This window comes from Mirounga angustirostris, unplaced genomic scaffold, assembly GCF_029215605.1.
Source record: "Mirounga angustirostris isolate CCGP_5_RB_7025 unplaced genomic scaffold, mMirAng1.0.hap1 SCAF_3, whole genome shotgun sequence".
In the NCBI taxonomy this organism is placed as follows: Eukaryota; Metazoa; Chordata; class Mammalia; order Carnivora; family Phocidae; genus Mirounga; species Mirounga angustirostris.
The window spans coordinates 18,602,900-18,617,512 of record NW_026991711.1 but is presented as its reverse complement, the minus strand read 5'-3'; the positions used below and the strand labels follow the sequence as shown (position 1 = coordinate 18,617,512).

The 14,613-nt window shown below is 37.1% G+C and overlaps 1 protein-coding gene across 1 annotated transcript in view; it reads left to right on the top strand.

Moving 5' to 3' along the window:
- Nucleotides 1–1,254: 1,254 nt before the first annotated feature.
- LOC135363726 (glypican-5-like) overlaps nt 1,255–14,613 on the top strand; it is a 218,538-nt gene continuing 205,179 nt past the window's right edge. Inside the window, exon 1 of the mRNA XM_064585760.1 lies at nt 1,255–1,408. Coding sequence (XP_064441830.1) covers nt 1,300–1,408 — 109 coding nt within the window. The 5' untranslated portion in view covers nt 1,255–1,299. The remainder of the gene's footprint in view (nt 1,409–14,613) is intronic.

Here is a 14,613-nt window from a genome sequence, read left to right as displayed (position 1 = left end):
GTATAACATGAGGTTTTAGCTCATCTAGGATGAGAGTTGTTAATCATACTAGCATTTTTCTAACCACAACTATTAACATATGTATAATAACTTCACATTTCATCTAATACGCATCTTCCCAGAAGTTTTCTGAATACAGTTGTAAAACTAAAAAGTACTTTTAAGGGGCACCTGGGTGGCTCAGGGGGTTAAGTGGCTGCCTTTGGCTCAGATCATGATCCCAGCGTTCTAGGATCGAGTCCTGCGTCGGGCTCCTTGCTCAGCGGGGAGCCTGCTTCTCCCTCTCCTTCTGCCCCTCCTCCTGCTCATGCTCTCTCTCTCTCACTGAAATAAAGAAATAAAATCTCTAAATTTTTTTAAAGATTTTATTTATTTATTTGACAGCGAGAGAGACAGCGAGAGAGGGAATACAAGCAGGGGGAGTGGGAGAGGGAGAAGCAGGCTTCCCGCTGAGCAGGGAGCTGGATGTGGGGCTTGATCCCAAGACCTTGGGATCATGACCTGAGTTGAAGGCAGACACTTAATGACTGAGCCATCCAGGTGCCCCAGAAATAAAATCTTAAAAAAAAAATAAAATAAAAAGTACTTTAAATGGTAGGAATTGTCTCTAGCAAGCTAGGTAATGAGTAGAATTTCAGATGGTGGGTTTGGCCCATGGGGATCAAGATCCCCCATTACATTGTTATTGCTGATAATCACTTATTCCACAAGAAGCAGAGCATTATGGGGAGCTAAAAATCAGGTGAAGCATCTTCATCTTTATTTGATATACAAAATTTGATTATTTTCCCCTCAGGAAATATAATTGTTTTAGCCATATTCTTCTGTAAAACATATGTAGATCAAATACTTTTCGCTGATTTAACAAAATAAGCAAAAATAAAAATTTCCTGATTTAGCACTGTACTTATATAATAGTTTGTTTTCTATTATATGTCTAGTTGTTGTTAATAGTAATTAGTTAATTGAGTGGACATACTTAATATTTGATCAATATGTTAAGAAAATAGTTGAGCAAAGAGTTAATGGCTTAGAATATTTTGTTTCATGGTTGTGTTAATGGACAATACATATATATATTTATATATATATATTTTTTTAAATAGCAATTGCTCTGGTAAATCAGTTTCTCACATAGAACGTGAGCCCCTTATATGCAGTACTGATTATTAATGCCTGACATGTAACATGTAATGTTTGTTAAATGAATAGGTAATTATTCTAAAAAATACTGTATCTGTTCCAGGACCCGATCTTCAGGTTTGCATATCCAGAAAACCTACATGTTGCACCAGGAAGATGGAGGAGAGATACCAGATTGCGGCTCGCCAAGATATGCAGCAAGGGCTTCAAACATCCAGCTCGACACTGAAGTTTCTAATATCGCGAAATGCCGCGGCTTTTCAAGGTAAATGTATCTTGATTTCTGAAAGTAGGGAGAAGCCTTGTTAGGCAGTTTTCCTGGGAAAATTGGCTGGGTTTACTTGTCTTTGCATACCATTATTCTGGTATAAAGTGAAGTTTTAGCTTCTTCTAACCCTCAGAACTTGTTTCCGAGGTCATCCTTGGGCATAAATACTGAGTTGGACTGGGGAAACTGTTACGTTACTGAAATGGTCCTTGGAAATATATGCCCTTCTAGGGTCCTTCCAGGGCCCCCAGTATTCTGACCTACAGTTTTACTTCAACATGGATGGACATAATTATTAGATTTTAGTGAAGTATTCCATAAAATAAAATCTGATTGCTTTTAACTGGATAGTTATAGATTTGTTTTTAAAAATATGATTTGAAGAAATATTTGTCGAATTTTTCCCCCTGCTACCTCATGTGGTTTTCATAAGAACACCAGTGTAATATATCAAAGTGCAGACAAGTCTGATAAACAGTAAAATAGGATATAATAATTAGATATTTAAGGATCAGCTAAGACCAGAACTCAACCTTAATTCAAACAGTATGTTCAGAAATAAAATAAATGGGTTATAAAATTACAAGGCACATTGGAAAATAGATTATCTTTTTCTTATTTTAGTCATCATCTCTATAAAATTCCTTATTACTACAATAAAATAGCTTAATTTATTTTTCCTTTTATAAAGCATTAGCTTTTCTGTATATGATTAGAATGAAAACATCTAGATTACACTACTTTTCACAAATTTATTGCTTTTGTTCAAAGCAAAATATAACTTGTTAGTATTCCTTTTTCTTAAGTATATTAATGTCCATCTATTTAAATAATTTGTGCTTTGTTTACATGCATAACTAAAGCACAAAGCTGATTAATTTTTAAAACTATGCTCATTAAATAAAATAAGTACAATAAATCGGAATAAAATTTAAGTTGAGATGAAATGTAGTTCATGATGAATTGATGATTTTTTTTGTGGAAACTGACTTACCAAATTTTTTTTTTTAAGATTTTATCTATTTATTTGAGAGAGAGAATGAGATAGAGAGAGCATGAGAGGGGGGAGGGTCAGAGGGAGAAGCAGACTCCCTGCTGAGCAGGGAGCCCGATGCGGGACTCGATCCCAGGACTCCAGGATCATGACCTGAGCCGAAGGCAGTCGCTTGACCAACTGAGCCACCCAGGCGCCCTGACTTACCAGATTTTAAGATGTTATTATTTTAGTGATTTTTTTTTTTGGATGTCTTAGAAACAACCTTATTTCTGTTATGGGATATATTCATGTGAAATTGTTGGAGGAAAACATATTGATATGCTTTTTAAGCAAAAATTTGTGATTTCAACTGGCTGAATCAGAACCAGAAGACTTTAACTACACACACAGAGTGATATAATGATTTTGCCTCATGAAAATGACAACATGCACAATATGGATAATACATTGTAGTGATAAAGGGACAGTGAATAAACCAGTTTGACCAGAACAGGGATGGGGAGTGTGGTGGAGACTCATATGCTTGAAAAGGTGAGCTGGACTCACATGGAAGGAGACTTAAAGCATCATCTTGAGTTTGAGAGTCATTAAAGATTTTTGAGTAGGAAAGCTTCATTATGATTTCTCAACTTTTAATGTCAAAACTAAATCCCTTCAAGTAAGAATATTTGGCCAAAGAAGATCATGACCAAAGAAGCCAACTTTTTTGGGTAGCAGTGTTAACTATAGAAGTGAAAGAAAGTGCCATCAGTTGCTAATTTTTGGGCATTCAGTGAATGTTCGTGGAACATTTTCTTCTGCCTTCAAAAGATACGGTAACCTTTCACACTTTGCTGGATAAATTGATCAAGATAGAGAGAGTACGTTATGGAATGCCTGCCTGGCTCAGTTGGTAGAGCATGCAACTCTTGATCTCAGGGTCGTGAATTCAAGCCCCATGGTGGCTGTGGAACCTACTTAGGAAAAAAAAAAATATGTAATATATGTATACATACATATATATATATAGAGAGAGAGAGAGAGAATACATTAAGTTCAAATGATTGGGAAAAATACAAAACCTGAATTATTTAGATTTTTAAGATGGGTTCGGGCTGCTGAAAAATTTTGGTGATATTGTTAAAAGTTTGGTGACAACTAAGTAATAGAAATACATGGCATTGTCTCTATCTACCAGAGTGTCAGGTAATTTTATATACATTAAAATTTTTTCTCTTTAATACATTGTGTTGTATTCAATAGGTTGAGTTTTGCTGTTTACTTAAATACTAATCATAAAAAATGAAAATGGTAGGAACTTTCTTAAATATGACTTGTTATAAATTGTTGTTTTCTGCCTTTGTGAAATGTCAAGTTTTATTTAAGAATCCAGAGAAGGCAAGATAAATTTAGAAGAAATTTGCCTAAAGGCTGACTTTACTGGAACACATTCTCTTACTTACCTGCTTTTAATTTAATAAATAGAGTAAGTAGCTTTAGGCTTATGTCCATAAAAAGAAGCTTAAATGTATATGCTGAAAGCAATTTGAGAAATCACATTTACTGTACCATAATTGAGCAGGCACCTTTATCAATAAGGAAAATGCCTACCATCTAGTTTTTGTGCCATCAGAATATCTGAAAACAATTCAGTCTTTATTTTTCTAAGAAGAAAGAAGCCAACACATTTTATTGGGAAACTGTCTGCTTGAGAGAAATTTAATGGGGACATCAATTCACTTCTCAAATGTTGTAAGTAGATTTTGCTACGTTTTGATATTTTGACTTTTAAATAGTTCATTTATGTCCTCTGCTCCAACAGTATTAACCTGTTTTTTTTTTTTTTTACTGGTATTCTGGGTTATAGAAGACTTTGGACTGGTTGGCAGTCTAGATGTAGTATGGTTCCTTCTCTCATGGCTTTTATAGAATCCTGTGGAAGCCTGTTTTTGAAGCAATCCCTTGGATGCGGCTGGTGGGAACGATCACTTGGGTCTGTGGATTTAGTGGGCAGGCACATTACTGTGAGATGAAGAAATTGTTAAAGGGAGGGAGGAAACGGTGCTGGCAACTGGTGCTAGAAGACAGAGGGTTATGCCGTATACAGTCCACATTCAGCTCTGGAAGTTAGCCCTGGAAGGTACATACCAGTAGAGTTGGAATCAGCCTATTGGGACAACTCTTCCATTTTTCTTTTATGGAATTTATTTGTGTTTGTCTCAATCAGATTTTTAAGGAAATCAACAAACAACAAAGCAAAAATCTGTTTTTGGAAGTGTCCGTAATTATGACCTGGGGCTTCACTATATCCTAAGTGTAGTCATTCATACAGGATGGAGCATTTTATAAGCTAAAAGGAACAAACTGATATCTCTGTGTCTGTTGCTGTTCATAAATACGTGGTGCTGTTTGCAAAGAGGAATGTTGGCTTTGTCACAGTGCAGACAATAACTGTTCTTTATTTTCGGGGCTTTATAATGCTCATGAATAAAGCAGAATAGCCTGAAATAATGCAAAAGAGTTTGCTTCCCTTCAGCTCTTTTACTCTGAGTGTGGGGTTGCTGGCTTTAAAAATATTTTGGAAATATTCTTCATAATGTTTTATTTATTTATACACTAAAGTATGGTGTGATTCATGAAGAAATAGAGGAAGTTGACAGAAAATATGTCATCTACTGTAAAAAAGCAACTCATGCAGTTTTCAAATTTTTCAGTTTTTTAATCTCCATTCAAATAAGATGCTGCAGTTTTTTTTTTTAAATTGAAAACTACTAAACAAAATTTTCAGCATCACTTTCAAAAATTAAAAGGAAGGAAAAAATAGAAAAAAGAAGGAGTATTTGGCAGAACACTAATGGAAACTTGTGTTTTGTTGAAACGTTGGGAAGGTAAGGTTAAAAAGCTACATCTTTCCTTTGAGATGCACTTTTGCCTATTTCTCTTATCTTACAGTAGCTTATGTATTTCTAAAATATATGGTAGATACTAAGTCTTTCTTCTGGAGGTTTCCAGTTTTATATATGGCATTTAAAAAGTGTACATTATTACAAAAGACTGAGTGCTAAATGGTGGAACAGGAAAGATTTAACATTTTTATTTATGATTTCATTCTCTTGGCTGATTAAATTTTCATTTCTCCATTGTAAGTACTTGAAAGATTGGCAAGCTTGTTCTCGTGGGTTGAGATGTGAGATTTAGGAATTTAATAAAAAATACATTCCTATTTTTAATGAAATATAGGAATATGTTCAAAATTAAATATCTTATTTTAAAAAGTAGGTGAATTCAGAATGAGAATGTAATTAATGGATTTTCCTCCTCACACTAACAGATGTTAGCTACTGGGAAGTGTGTAGCTAGTGTGTAGCTACTGTAAACCTAATGTGAAGTCGAAGGCACCTACATCTATAGTCAAAGGCACAAAGATATAGTGAATAGTGGAATATATATTAAAGTATAGGAGAGTGGAGAGATTTATATAAATGTTATTAAGCATGAAGTCCATGAATCTTATTTTATTCACTTCAGCTATGCTTTGACAAAGCTGGATAATATTTAAAATTATTCCTTGGAAGAGCCTTCTGTGGAAGGATAAAGGAATAATACTGTTTTTGACACTGAGAATTACCTGATCAAGAGTTCAAGTGTAAGAGAACGAGTAGCCGTAGGCTGGCAGTGTGGAGGAGGCTTGGTTTTCTCCATCTCTAACGCCTAGTAAATATAATGAACTGAACTGCATGAATAAACGAAGGAATGAACAGTACTCAGCAGGAAGATGGTTCTGAAGTAAAAATGACAGAGTCCCTCCCTTTCTCATTCCTTTCTCTCATGTATTCCTCTCTCAATGATTTATTCTCGCTGTGGAGTACCTACTAGGTGCCCGCGCTGTCGGGTGTTTGGGTCGTAAGTGTCTAGACCTTCAATCTATTTATTTTTATGGATTCTTTCAGACTTCTCATATGCCAACATCTGGTTATTGCTTTTATGAACTAGCAAGGTGCACATGATGGTGTCTCTGTCAAGGCATCAGGAACGTGATTGCACAATTTTCCCCCTTCAGTTTTAGGCGGCGTGTGGTTTAGCGTGTTATCTCAGACAGCCGCTATGATGCAATTGGTCTTTATCCAACTGTCTTTTATCTCTGAAATGTTAAAAAAAATATTGTTTCTTTTGAATCTGTGTCAGCAGGCTGCTCTTAATTCTGAAAATGGGTAATTTTCCTGTATTCTAGATAAAAGTTGCAAGAGCTTAAATTACTCTTCAGCTGGAAATAAAGTGTGCTTGGCATGCAGCATTATCGATAGTGGAAATAATATGAAGTATAGACTTAAGATCAGGTTTACTCTGCAAAATTTAATTTTTACACTTTAAGAAGTAAACTTTCAGTTCTTTTAATTCTGACTGACAATAGGTTATGATAATACCACCATTGCCATGGTGATCTCACCTAGAAAGCACAGTAACCTGCTCATAGTAGGTGAAACAATTCTTTCTTGATTTTATATTAAACACATTGTCAGTTAAATCTTTTCAATGTGAGAACCGCATATTTATTTTCTTGAAGATAAATTAACATTTCATCAGATTCTTTATCATTTTGTTATCTTCGTATTAGTTCAATCTTACTTTTGCATAAGGGATCGCAAGGGATGATTTAAAAAAAATTTTTTTTTAAAGATTTTATTTATTCATGACAGACAGACAGAGAGAGAGAGAGAGAGAGGCAGAGGGAGAAGCAGGCTCCCAAGGAGCAGGGAGCCCAATGCGGGACTCGATCCCAGGACCCTGAGATCATGACCTGAGCCAAAGGCAGACGCTTAACCATCTGAGCCACCCAGGCGCCCTCAAGGGATGATTCTTAAAAGCTACCTCTGTGTTGAGTAAAGGACAGGACACGTAGGAAGTTACAGCTAGCGATGTTTTTGAAATTTGTCTGTCCCTCTCCCTACCTCTTATTCGTCCATGTAAAGTGATTTATAAAATTTCTCTTTATAGGTACATTCCTAGGACATTTGTGCATTCTCCTTTTGGTGGCCATCTCACTAATTTCCACAATATTTTTGTACTTCGAAGCTTTAGTGATCATACTTCAAGTCTCTGTGGGCACGTGTTCCCCTGGGGTTCATAGCAGGCACAGGACTGGGGCTTACTGAACATGTGCATTGCCAGCTTCATGGCATATTGCGGAATTGCTCTTCTAAGGAGATGAACCCGTTTAAGCTCCCGCAGGCGGTTGCTGTGCTTTGTTGTTCTACTTCCTTCCCAATAATTAGTATTGTCAGAATTTTGGAAGATTTCCTGAGCTGATAGGTATGAAACAGTATCTTGTTTTCAAAATGAGTGGTTCCCTGATTAGGGCATTTGAATGTCTTTTTGCAAACACATCTTTATTTTTTGTGTTATTTGCCCTTATGATTATGTCCCATGGAACTGTATACACACTGAGAGGTTATATACCCTGTTGTTAGTGTCTTGCATGTATTTAAGAGGTTTTGTTTTTAGGTACAAAAAAAAAGATTTTATTTATTTGAGAGAGACAGAGAGAGAATGAGCGGGGGTGGGGGGTAGGGGCAGAGGGAGAGGGAGGAGCTGACTCCCTGCTGAGTGCAGAGCCCAACATGGGGCTTGATCCCAGGACCCCAAGATCATGACCGGAACTGAAGGCAGACGCTTAACCAACTGAGCTACCCAGGTGCCCCTAAAAATTCCTTTTCTCAACTATATTGAGATGTAATTGTTCTCCCTCTGCCTTATTGTTAGAGCCCCAATTTTGGAGGGATGATCACCCTCAGTGGCAAAGTGCTCAGGGTCAGTGAGCTCTGCTGCAGCTGTGGGGATGGTGCAAGCTAGAGTGGGGAGTGTGCGGGTGGTGGAGCAGCTCTGAAGGAGGGAATGCGAAAGGAAATGAGCTGAAGTCCCCTTAGAGGGCTGACAGTGGAGACAACTAATTAATAGTGAAGCCAGTTTGCATGACGGTACCGCTGTTTTCGTTTCTAGCCCTGTCTAGATTTTGCCTCCTGAAAGGGCATGAGTGGTGGGGATCCGTGGTTGAGCACAGGTCATAGGAGATTCATTCATCCATCCTGCAGACACTCATGGGGCCACCTCCACTTGCCAGCGTTGTTTTAATTGCTTGGTGTACTTCAGGGAATGAAACAAAAATCCCTATTCCCACAATGTGCATTTCAGCCAGGGCAAGTAGAAAATAAATATAATACAGGTATAAATACGTTAGGATGAATTATGCTTTGGGAAAATGTAGCATAGAGCAGAGGGCTGGGGAGGAACAGTATGGAAGATTGCAGTCTTAAACTGGATCGTCAGGAACGTTGTTGTCGGAGCAAAGGTTTGACGAAAGTGCAGGGGTTGGATATGTGGATGTCTGGGATAAAAGCTTTCTAGCAAGAGGGAGTAACCTGAAGGTAGGAATGGGGCTCAAATGTCAGAGGAATAGCAACAAGGCCATTATGGCTTTGGGGGCCTCGGGGAGTGGTTGGAAAGTCAGTCATAGAGGCCATAGGTGCTGATCATGTAGGGCTTTTATTCTGAAATGGAAGTCTTTGCCATCGGTGTGGCTTGATTTGAAAAGTTATTCTCTCTACTTGCCCAGGGGCACATACACCCACCTTGTCGAGGGGCGAGGGTGCACCTAGGAAGCCAGTGAAGAGGTTGTTAAAATAATCCAGAAGAGGCATTGTGGCGACTTAGACCCAGTGCTGGCCGTGCAGGTGGTGAGAAATCGTCAGATTCTGGGTAGAGTGTGCTCATCTCGGGGCCCTGGGCATGGTGGGAAAGGAACTGAGGCCAGGATGGGGTCGACTGTAGTAAACTGCACCAAGGGTGTGTCGGTGGGGTGTGCGCCTGGTGTGTCACGGAGGCGAGTTAAAGATGCTGAGGCAGTAGGATGCTTTCCACTGGGACTTTGGAATCTCTGAGTCTGCTGGGAGAGTTGGAGTGAGAGAAACTGTCATCTGTTTCTAAAATTCTCAGTGGAAGAGGGACTTTGGTGGACATGACAGGACATTCATTGATTATCTGAGGGAGGCTAATCTTTCTGTTTTGTTTTTAAAATCACTTGATGGAGGGGCGCCTGGGTGGCTCAGTTGGTTAAGCGACTGCCTTCAGCTCAGGTCATGATCCTGGAGTCCCGGGATCGAGTCCCACATCAGGCTCCCTGCTCGGCAGGGAGTCTGCTTCTCCCTCTGACCCTCCTCCCTCTCCTGCTCTCTGTCTCTTATTCTCTCTCTCTCAAATAAATAAATAAAATCTTAAAAAAAAATCACTTGATGGAGGTATGATGGACACAGAAAGCTGTACATGTTTAATGTATACAGCTTGATGAGTTTGGAGGTAAGTCTACATCTGTGAAACCATCACCGCAGTTTGTGCCATAAGCATATTGGAGGAGGCTGGTCTGTGACACAGGGTTAAAATAGCAATGGTCTGGAAGAGCCAGGGCATTTCCAGCTGCTTCCTGTGATCTGGCTCTGTGAAGTGGCAGGGATGGTGTTTCTGTAATACCGTATGTGTAAGTATGAAAATAACATTAATTTTGATAGGATAACTCACGATTGTACATAACAGAACATATTATCAATATTTAGCATAATTTAAAAGTGAAGGGCATTATAAAGAAATAACACACAAATAAGTAAAAATGAGTTGCTTGAATTTGGTAAATGAGCTTTGAGCATTGACAGGAGAAAGCATGTAATAAGACAATGCTTAATAAAGTTGCATAATAGTAATTATGGTCAAAATCACGAGTTCGTATATGAGAAATTTATCTTAAGCTTATTTTAATTATAAAAGATACTGGTTACATAAAATTGAAACTAAAGTTCTTTATTAGTCAATAACCCATTAGCAAATAAGGTTCTGTGATGAATTTAAGGCTCTTAGGACTCAATTTTGATGTCTTGGTGGGAATTCTCATAACTTGAATAGCATCATTGCCATTTACCATTTTTATATGGTTCAAAAATGAACTAAGTTCTGTTTACCAAACACTATCAGTAGTTATCAATCATTTCAATAATATCTTCTTATATCATTTCTTATTTAATTAGAAATGCTTGCAGTTCATGTAATTGGAATTATTTCCAAATTAAAAATTTTTAAATAGTGTGATGATTCATTATAAATTATGAAACATAGTTTATTAGAAATATAAAAGCTTTTTTAATAGTGAGGTTTTTTTCTATAGCCTTGGGTGAAGAGAAGATTAAGATGAAAATATTAAACCATCATCCATAATATTTAATTGGTAAAGTGGTAAAATATAATAGAAAATAAGATACCTTCCTTTCCTCACACCAATAGAGGACTTAAACTTTATAGCCATTTCTCAATGTAGCTGTTCATGATGGGAAATTATCCATGCATATCTCCATGCTTTTAGCATAAAATATATCTAGCAATAAATGGAATATATATGCTATAGCTTTTATGCAGAAGGCAAAGGGCTTGAAATGGCATCTCAAGATCCAGAGAGTCATAATAGTAAATAAAGGGTAATTGTTGGATAGCTATGCTGTGTTCCTTTTATTCCAGGGTAGTTCTGCCTGTGGGCTAACTTTTGTATAAACAAAGATAATTGAACTTTTGCACCTTAAAGGATATTGTTATCTTGTACTATTTGTTTGCCTCTATCCCCTCAGGGTATAAAGTTGACTTGAGTGTTAATTTAGGAAACATACTCATTTTTTTTTTCTTTAAGTAGGAATCAATTGAAGATCCTACATAATGAAACAAACATTGGTTGTGGGAAAACATTTGTTGTGATTGGGCAGGCAATATGCTTGGGTTTCAAAACAAGGGTTTTAAATTCGGACCGGCTAGGTTTGAATCCTATCTTAAGATTTGCTGGTGGGGCCTCAATTTCTTGGCTTCTAGGCTGCAGTTATTGGGGATTGATTGAGGCAATCCCTGTAAAGTAGCTATCATGGCGGCTGGTACATAATAAACACTCAGTGTATGTTAGCTATTCCTTCTTCCTTTATTCATGGTATATTTCCCAATATTTGATGAGCAGCAAAACATTTCAGGGTAAAAATTATCTAATGGTGTTTCTGGATGAGTGTGATGGGGGGTGGCGTAAAGTTAGTTGTCACATTATGGGAAGTGCTGTACTGGACCAGGCAGCAGAAGGGCCTAGTGATCCAAACTCCTAGATCACTCTTCAGATTCCTACACCTGATGGGGTTGCCAAGGGTCAAGTTGAAAGGGCTGGTGGTTATGGCCAAACATGCTCTCTCTATTGGTAAAGGCAAGCAGTGAGAACAATTATTTGGTGAATAATAATAGTACATCTTAAAGCAGGCTTTCCTGCTGCTCAGCTGGTAGTCAAATGAATTTTCCAATTTCATTAAATGGTATTAAATTGTAATGTTTTGACTCTCACTGTAGTAGAAACTGGTATGAGCACAGAAATCTAAGCTTTTACTAAAAGAGTGGTGCAAAGGGACAGAATCCATGGCAAATTATTCAATGGCTTAACGAAAGCCTTAATCTTTTTTTTTTTTTTTTTTTTTTTTAGATTTTATTTATTTGATAGAGACACAGCAAGAGAGGGAACACAAGCAGGGGGAGTGGGAGAGGGAGAAGGAGGCTCTCCACTGAGCAGGGAGCCCGATGCAGGGCTCGATCCCAGAACCCTGGGATCATGACCTGAGCCGAAGGCAGACGCTCAACAACTGAGCCACCCAGGCACCCCACAAAATCCTTAATCTTTATAGTGTCCTCCAAATGAGACTGTCTTCACATATGAAAGGCTTTCAATTTTTGATATCACTGATTCATTCTGGTCACTTTGGTCACCTTCAGGGATGTTTGTAGTTTATGTTGGCATATCCTTTATTTTTTTTTTTAAGATTTTATTTTTTTTTAAGTAATCTTCTATACCCAGTGTGAGGCTTGAATTTACAACCCCAAGATCAAGAGTAGCATGCTCTGCTGCTCTGTCGACTGAGCCAGCCAGGTGAATTGGCATATGTTAACACAGTCAAGCCTTTAGATCATGTATTTGTGAGTTATTACATAGAACCACTAACTTCAAATTGGTCCTTTCATGACAGCATGGGAAAATTATTAAATAAATGCATAGCCTGAAGAGCGATGTGAAAGGTTTTGTGGTTAGTAGAATATGATAAAAGCTTAATCTAAGATCTAATTGAACTACTTTAAAGGCCTCTGTTCATTAAGATAAATTTTATTTTGGTTTAAATGTTGCTAATCACTGTTCCATAAAATTATGTAACTGTCTGGTACTTGCATTTTCTCTCCTGAAAATGTGAAATTTTATTTATTTATCTATCTATCTATCTATCTATCTACCTACCTACCTACCTACCTACCTACAAGGCATCTTAGAGAGTTTCTTCTCTATATGAGGAAAGACAGTCTGGAGAAAGATGGGCACTTACAGCCTCTGGAAAGTACGGTTTGGGAAAAGGGTCAGAGGAGTGGGGCAGAGGTGTCCACTGGTTCAAGAAGGAACAATACATGATATGTTTATGTTCTAATTTTAAAAATCTGGGTTTAACATGCTTACTTTCTAGCTGTAGTCCCAGGGCAACACTTTAGGATGATCTAGGCCAGCTGCTTAATTTGTTTTTATTGCAAATCTTCAAAGTAGGTTTAAATTAAATTATCTATGTATTTGGCAACTCTTACTCAATATATTTAGTATATTTGTTATTTTAATGAGATCATATATTTTGAATGCAAATTAAGGATGTATTTAACAATTGCTAACCTACACTGGTACAGCTATTCTGGAAAGCAACTTGACAATAGTTATTTAAGATATATGTTCTTTCTCTCTCTCTTCTTTCTGGTTCTTCTAATGGTTTGTATATATTGGAAAATTTTTTAGAGACTGTTTAGGGACACGTAGAAGCATGCTAATTAAAGTGTTTGTTGTAATAGCTGGGAATTGAGACAACCTGGGTGATTGAGAGAAAGGTTAGGAAAATGCATTATGCATTAGTAAGAATAATCAACTGGATAGATACATGGTGACACGGATAGACTTTAAAAACATAAGGTAGAATGAAGAAAGGAAACAAGAGAATGAGGTATATAGCACAATTTCATGTATGTAACTTAAAAATACATGTACCAAACAATTGTATATGTTTTACTAGAACACATGCAAATCAGAGTTTACATTGAGTGCATTAGAACGATTGTTTAAGGGTATATAATTATATAACTTACCATCCAGCTGCATAAATATTAAGAGATGTGGGGGATGTGAAGAATAGCTAGGAAAAAAGTGAAAGAAAATTTAATTATCTAGTTTTGAATCTACCCCAAAATGTATAGGGTCTGTATGCTGAAAATGCTGTTGAAAGAAATCAAACAACCTAAATAAAGGGAGAGATTTACCATGTTCGTGAATTGATGATGAAGCTTACTACATAGTTACATTAATTGAGAGTATAGTATTGGCAGGAAGGATAGACCCATAGAATAGATAGGATTGAAAATTATGACTGCTTTCCAACAGCTTAAAATCTATTGTGGAAAATAGACAAATGATGACCTTTCAGTGTGCTATGATGGAGGTAGGGTAAGATCTCATGTAGAAAAGACATCTGATTGGATTGCTGGGGAAGGAGGCTGGGAAAACAGTCCTGAAAACAGCGGCTTCACATCAAGAATAAGGGTCAGGGATTCCTGTCCTGAGAGAGGAAACAAGAGTCTGAGCTAAAGGGCCCACGAGTCTCGCCTAAGGTCACAGCCAAGTGTGGTAGGTAGGAAGTGGTGGGAAGTCAACGTGAGGATGTGTCATCCCTTCCAGTTGTTTTAATTCTCCATCAATCTGTTGTGTCTTCTCTCATTCCTAGTTTTGCTTCTCTTTTCCTACTTTCTTTTCTTATCCTTTCCTTCCTCTTATGCTCTCATTTCTCTCCCACTTTCTCTTTTCTTTAGTTTCCTCTTTGTCTCATCATCTCTGTCATAATCAGGGTTTTGTCCATGTTTATGCTATTTTTTTTCCAAGAACATTCTTTTAGATATAGTTACCCTTTATCTTTTTGTTTTTAATAAGGTCTAATCTTTTTAAATTCTCTCTCGTGACTTTTTAAAAATTTCGTATGTTTCTGGTTTCTTAAAAAAAATTTTTAAGTTTTCTCTTTTGGTAATAAAATTATTTTAGGGAATAAATTTTCCCTTGATAATAGCTTTGCTTTATTGCATAGATTTTACTATGAAGTCTTCT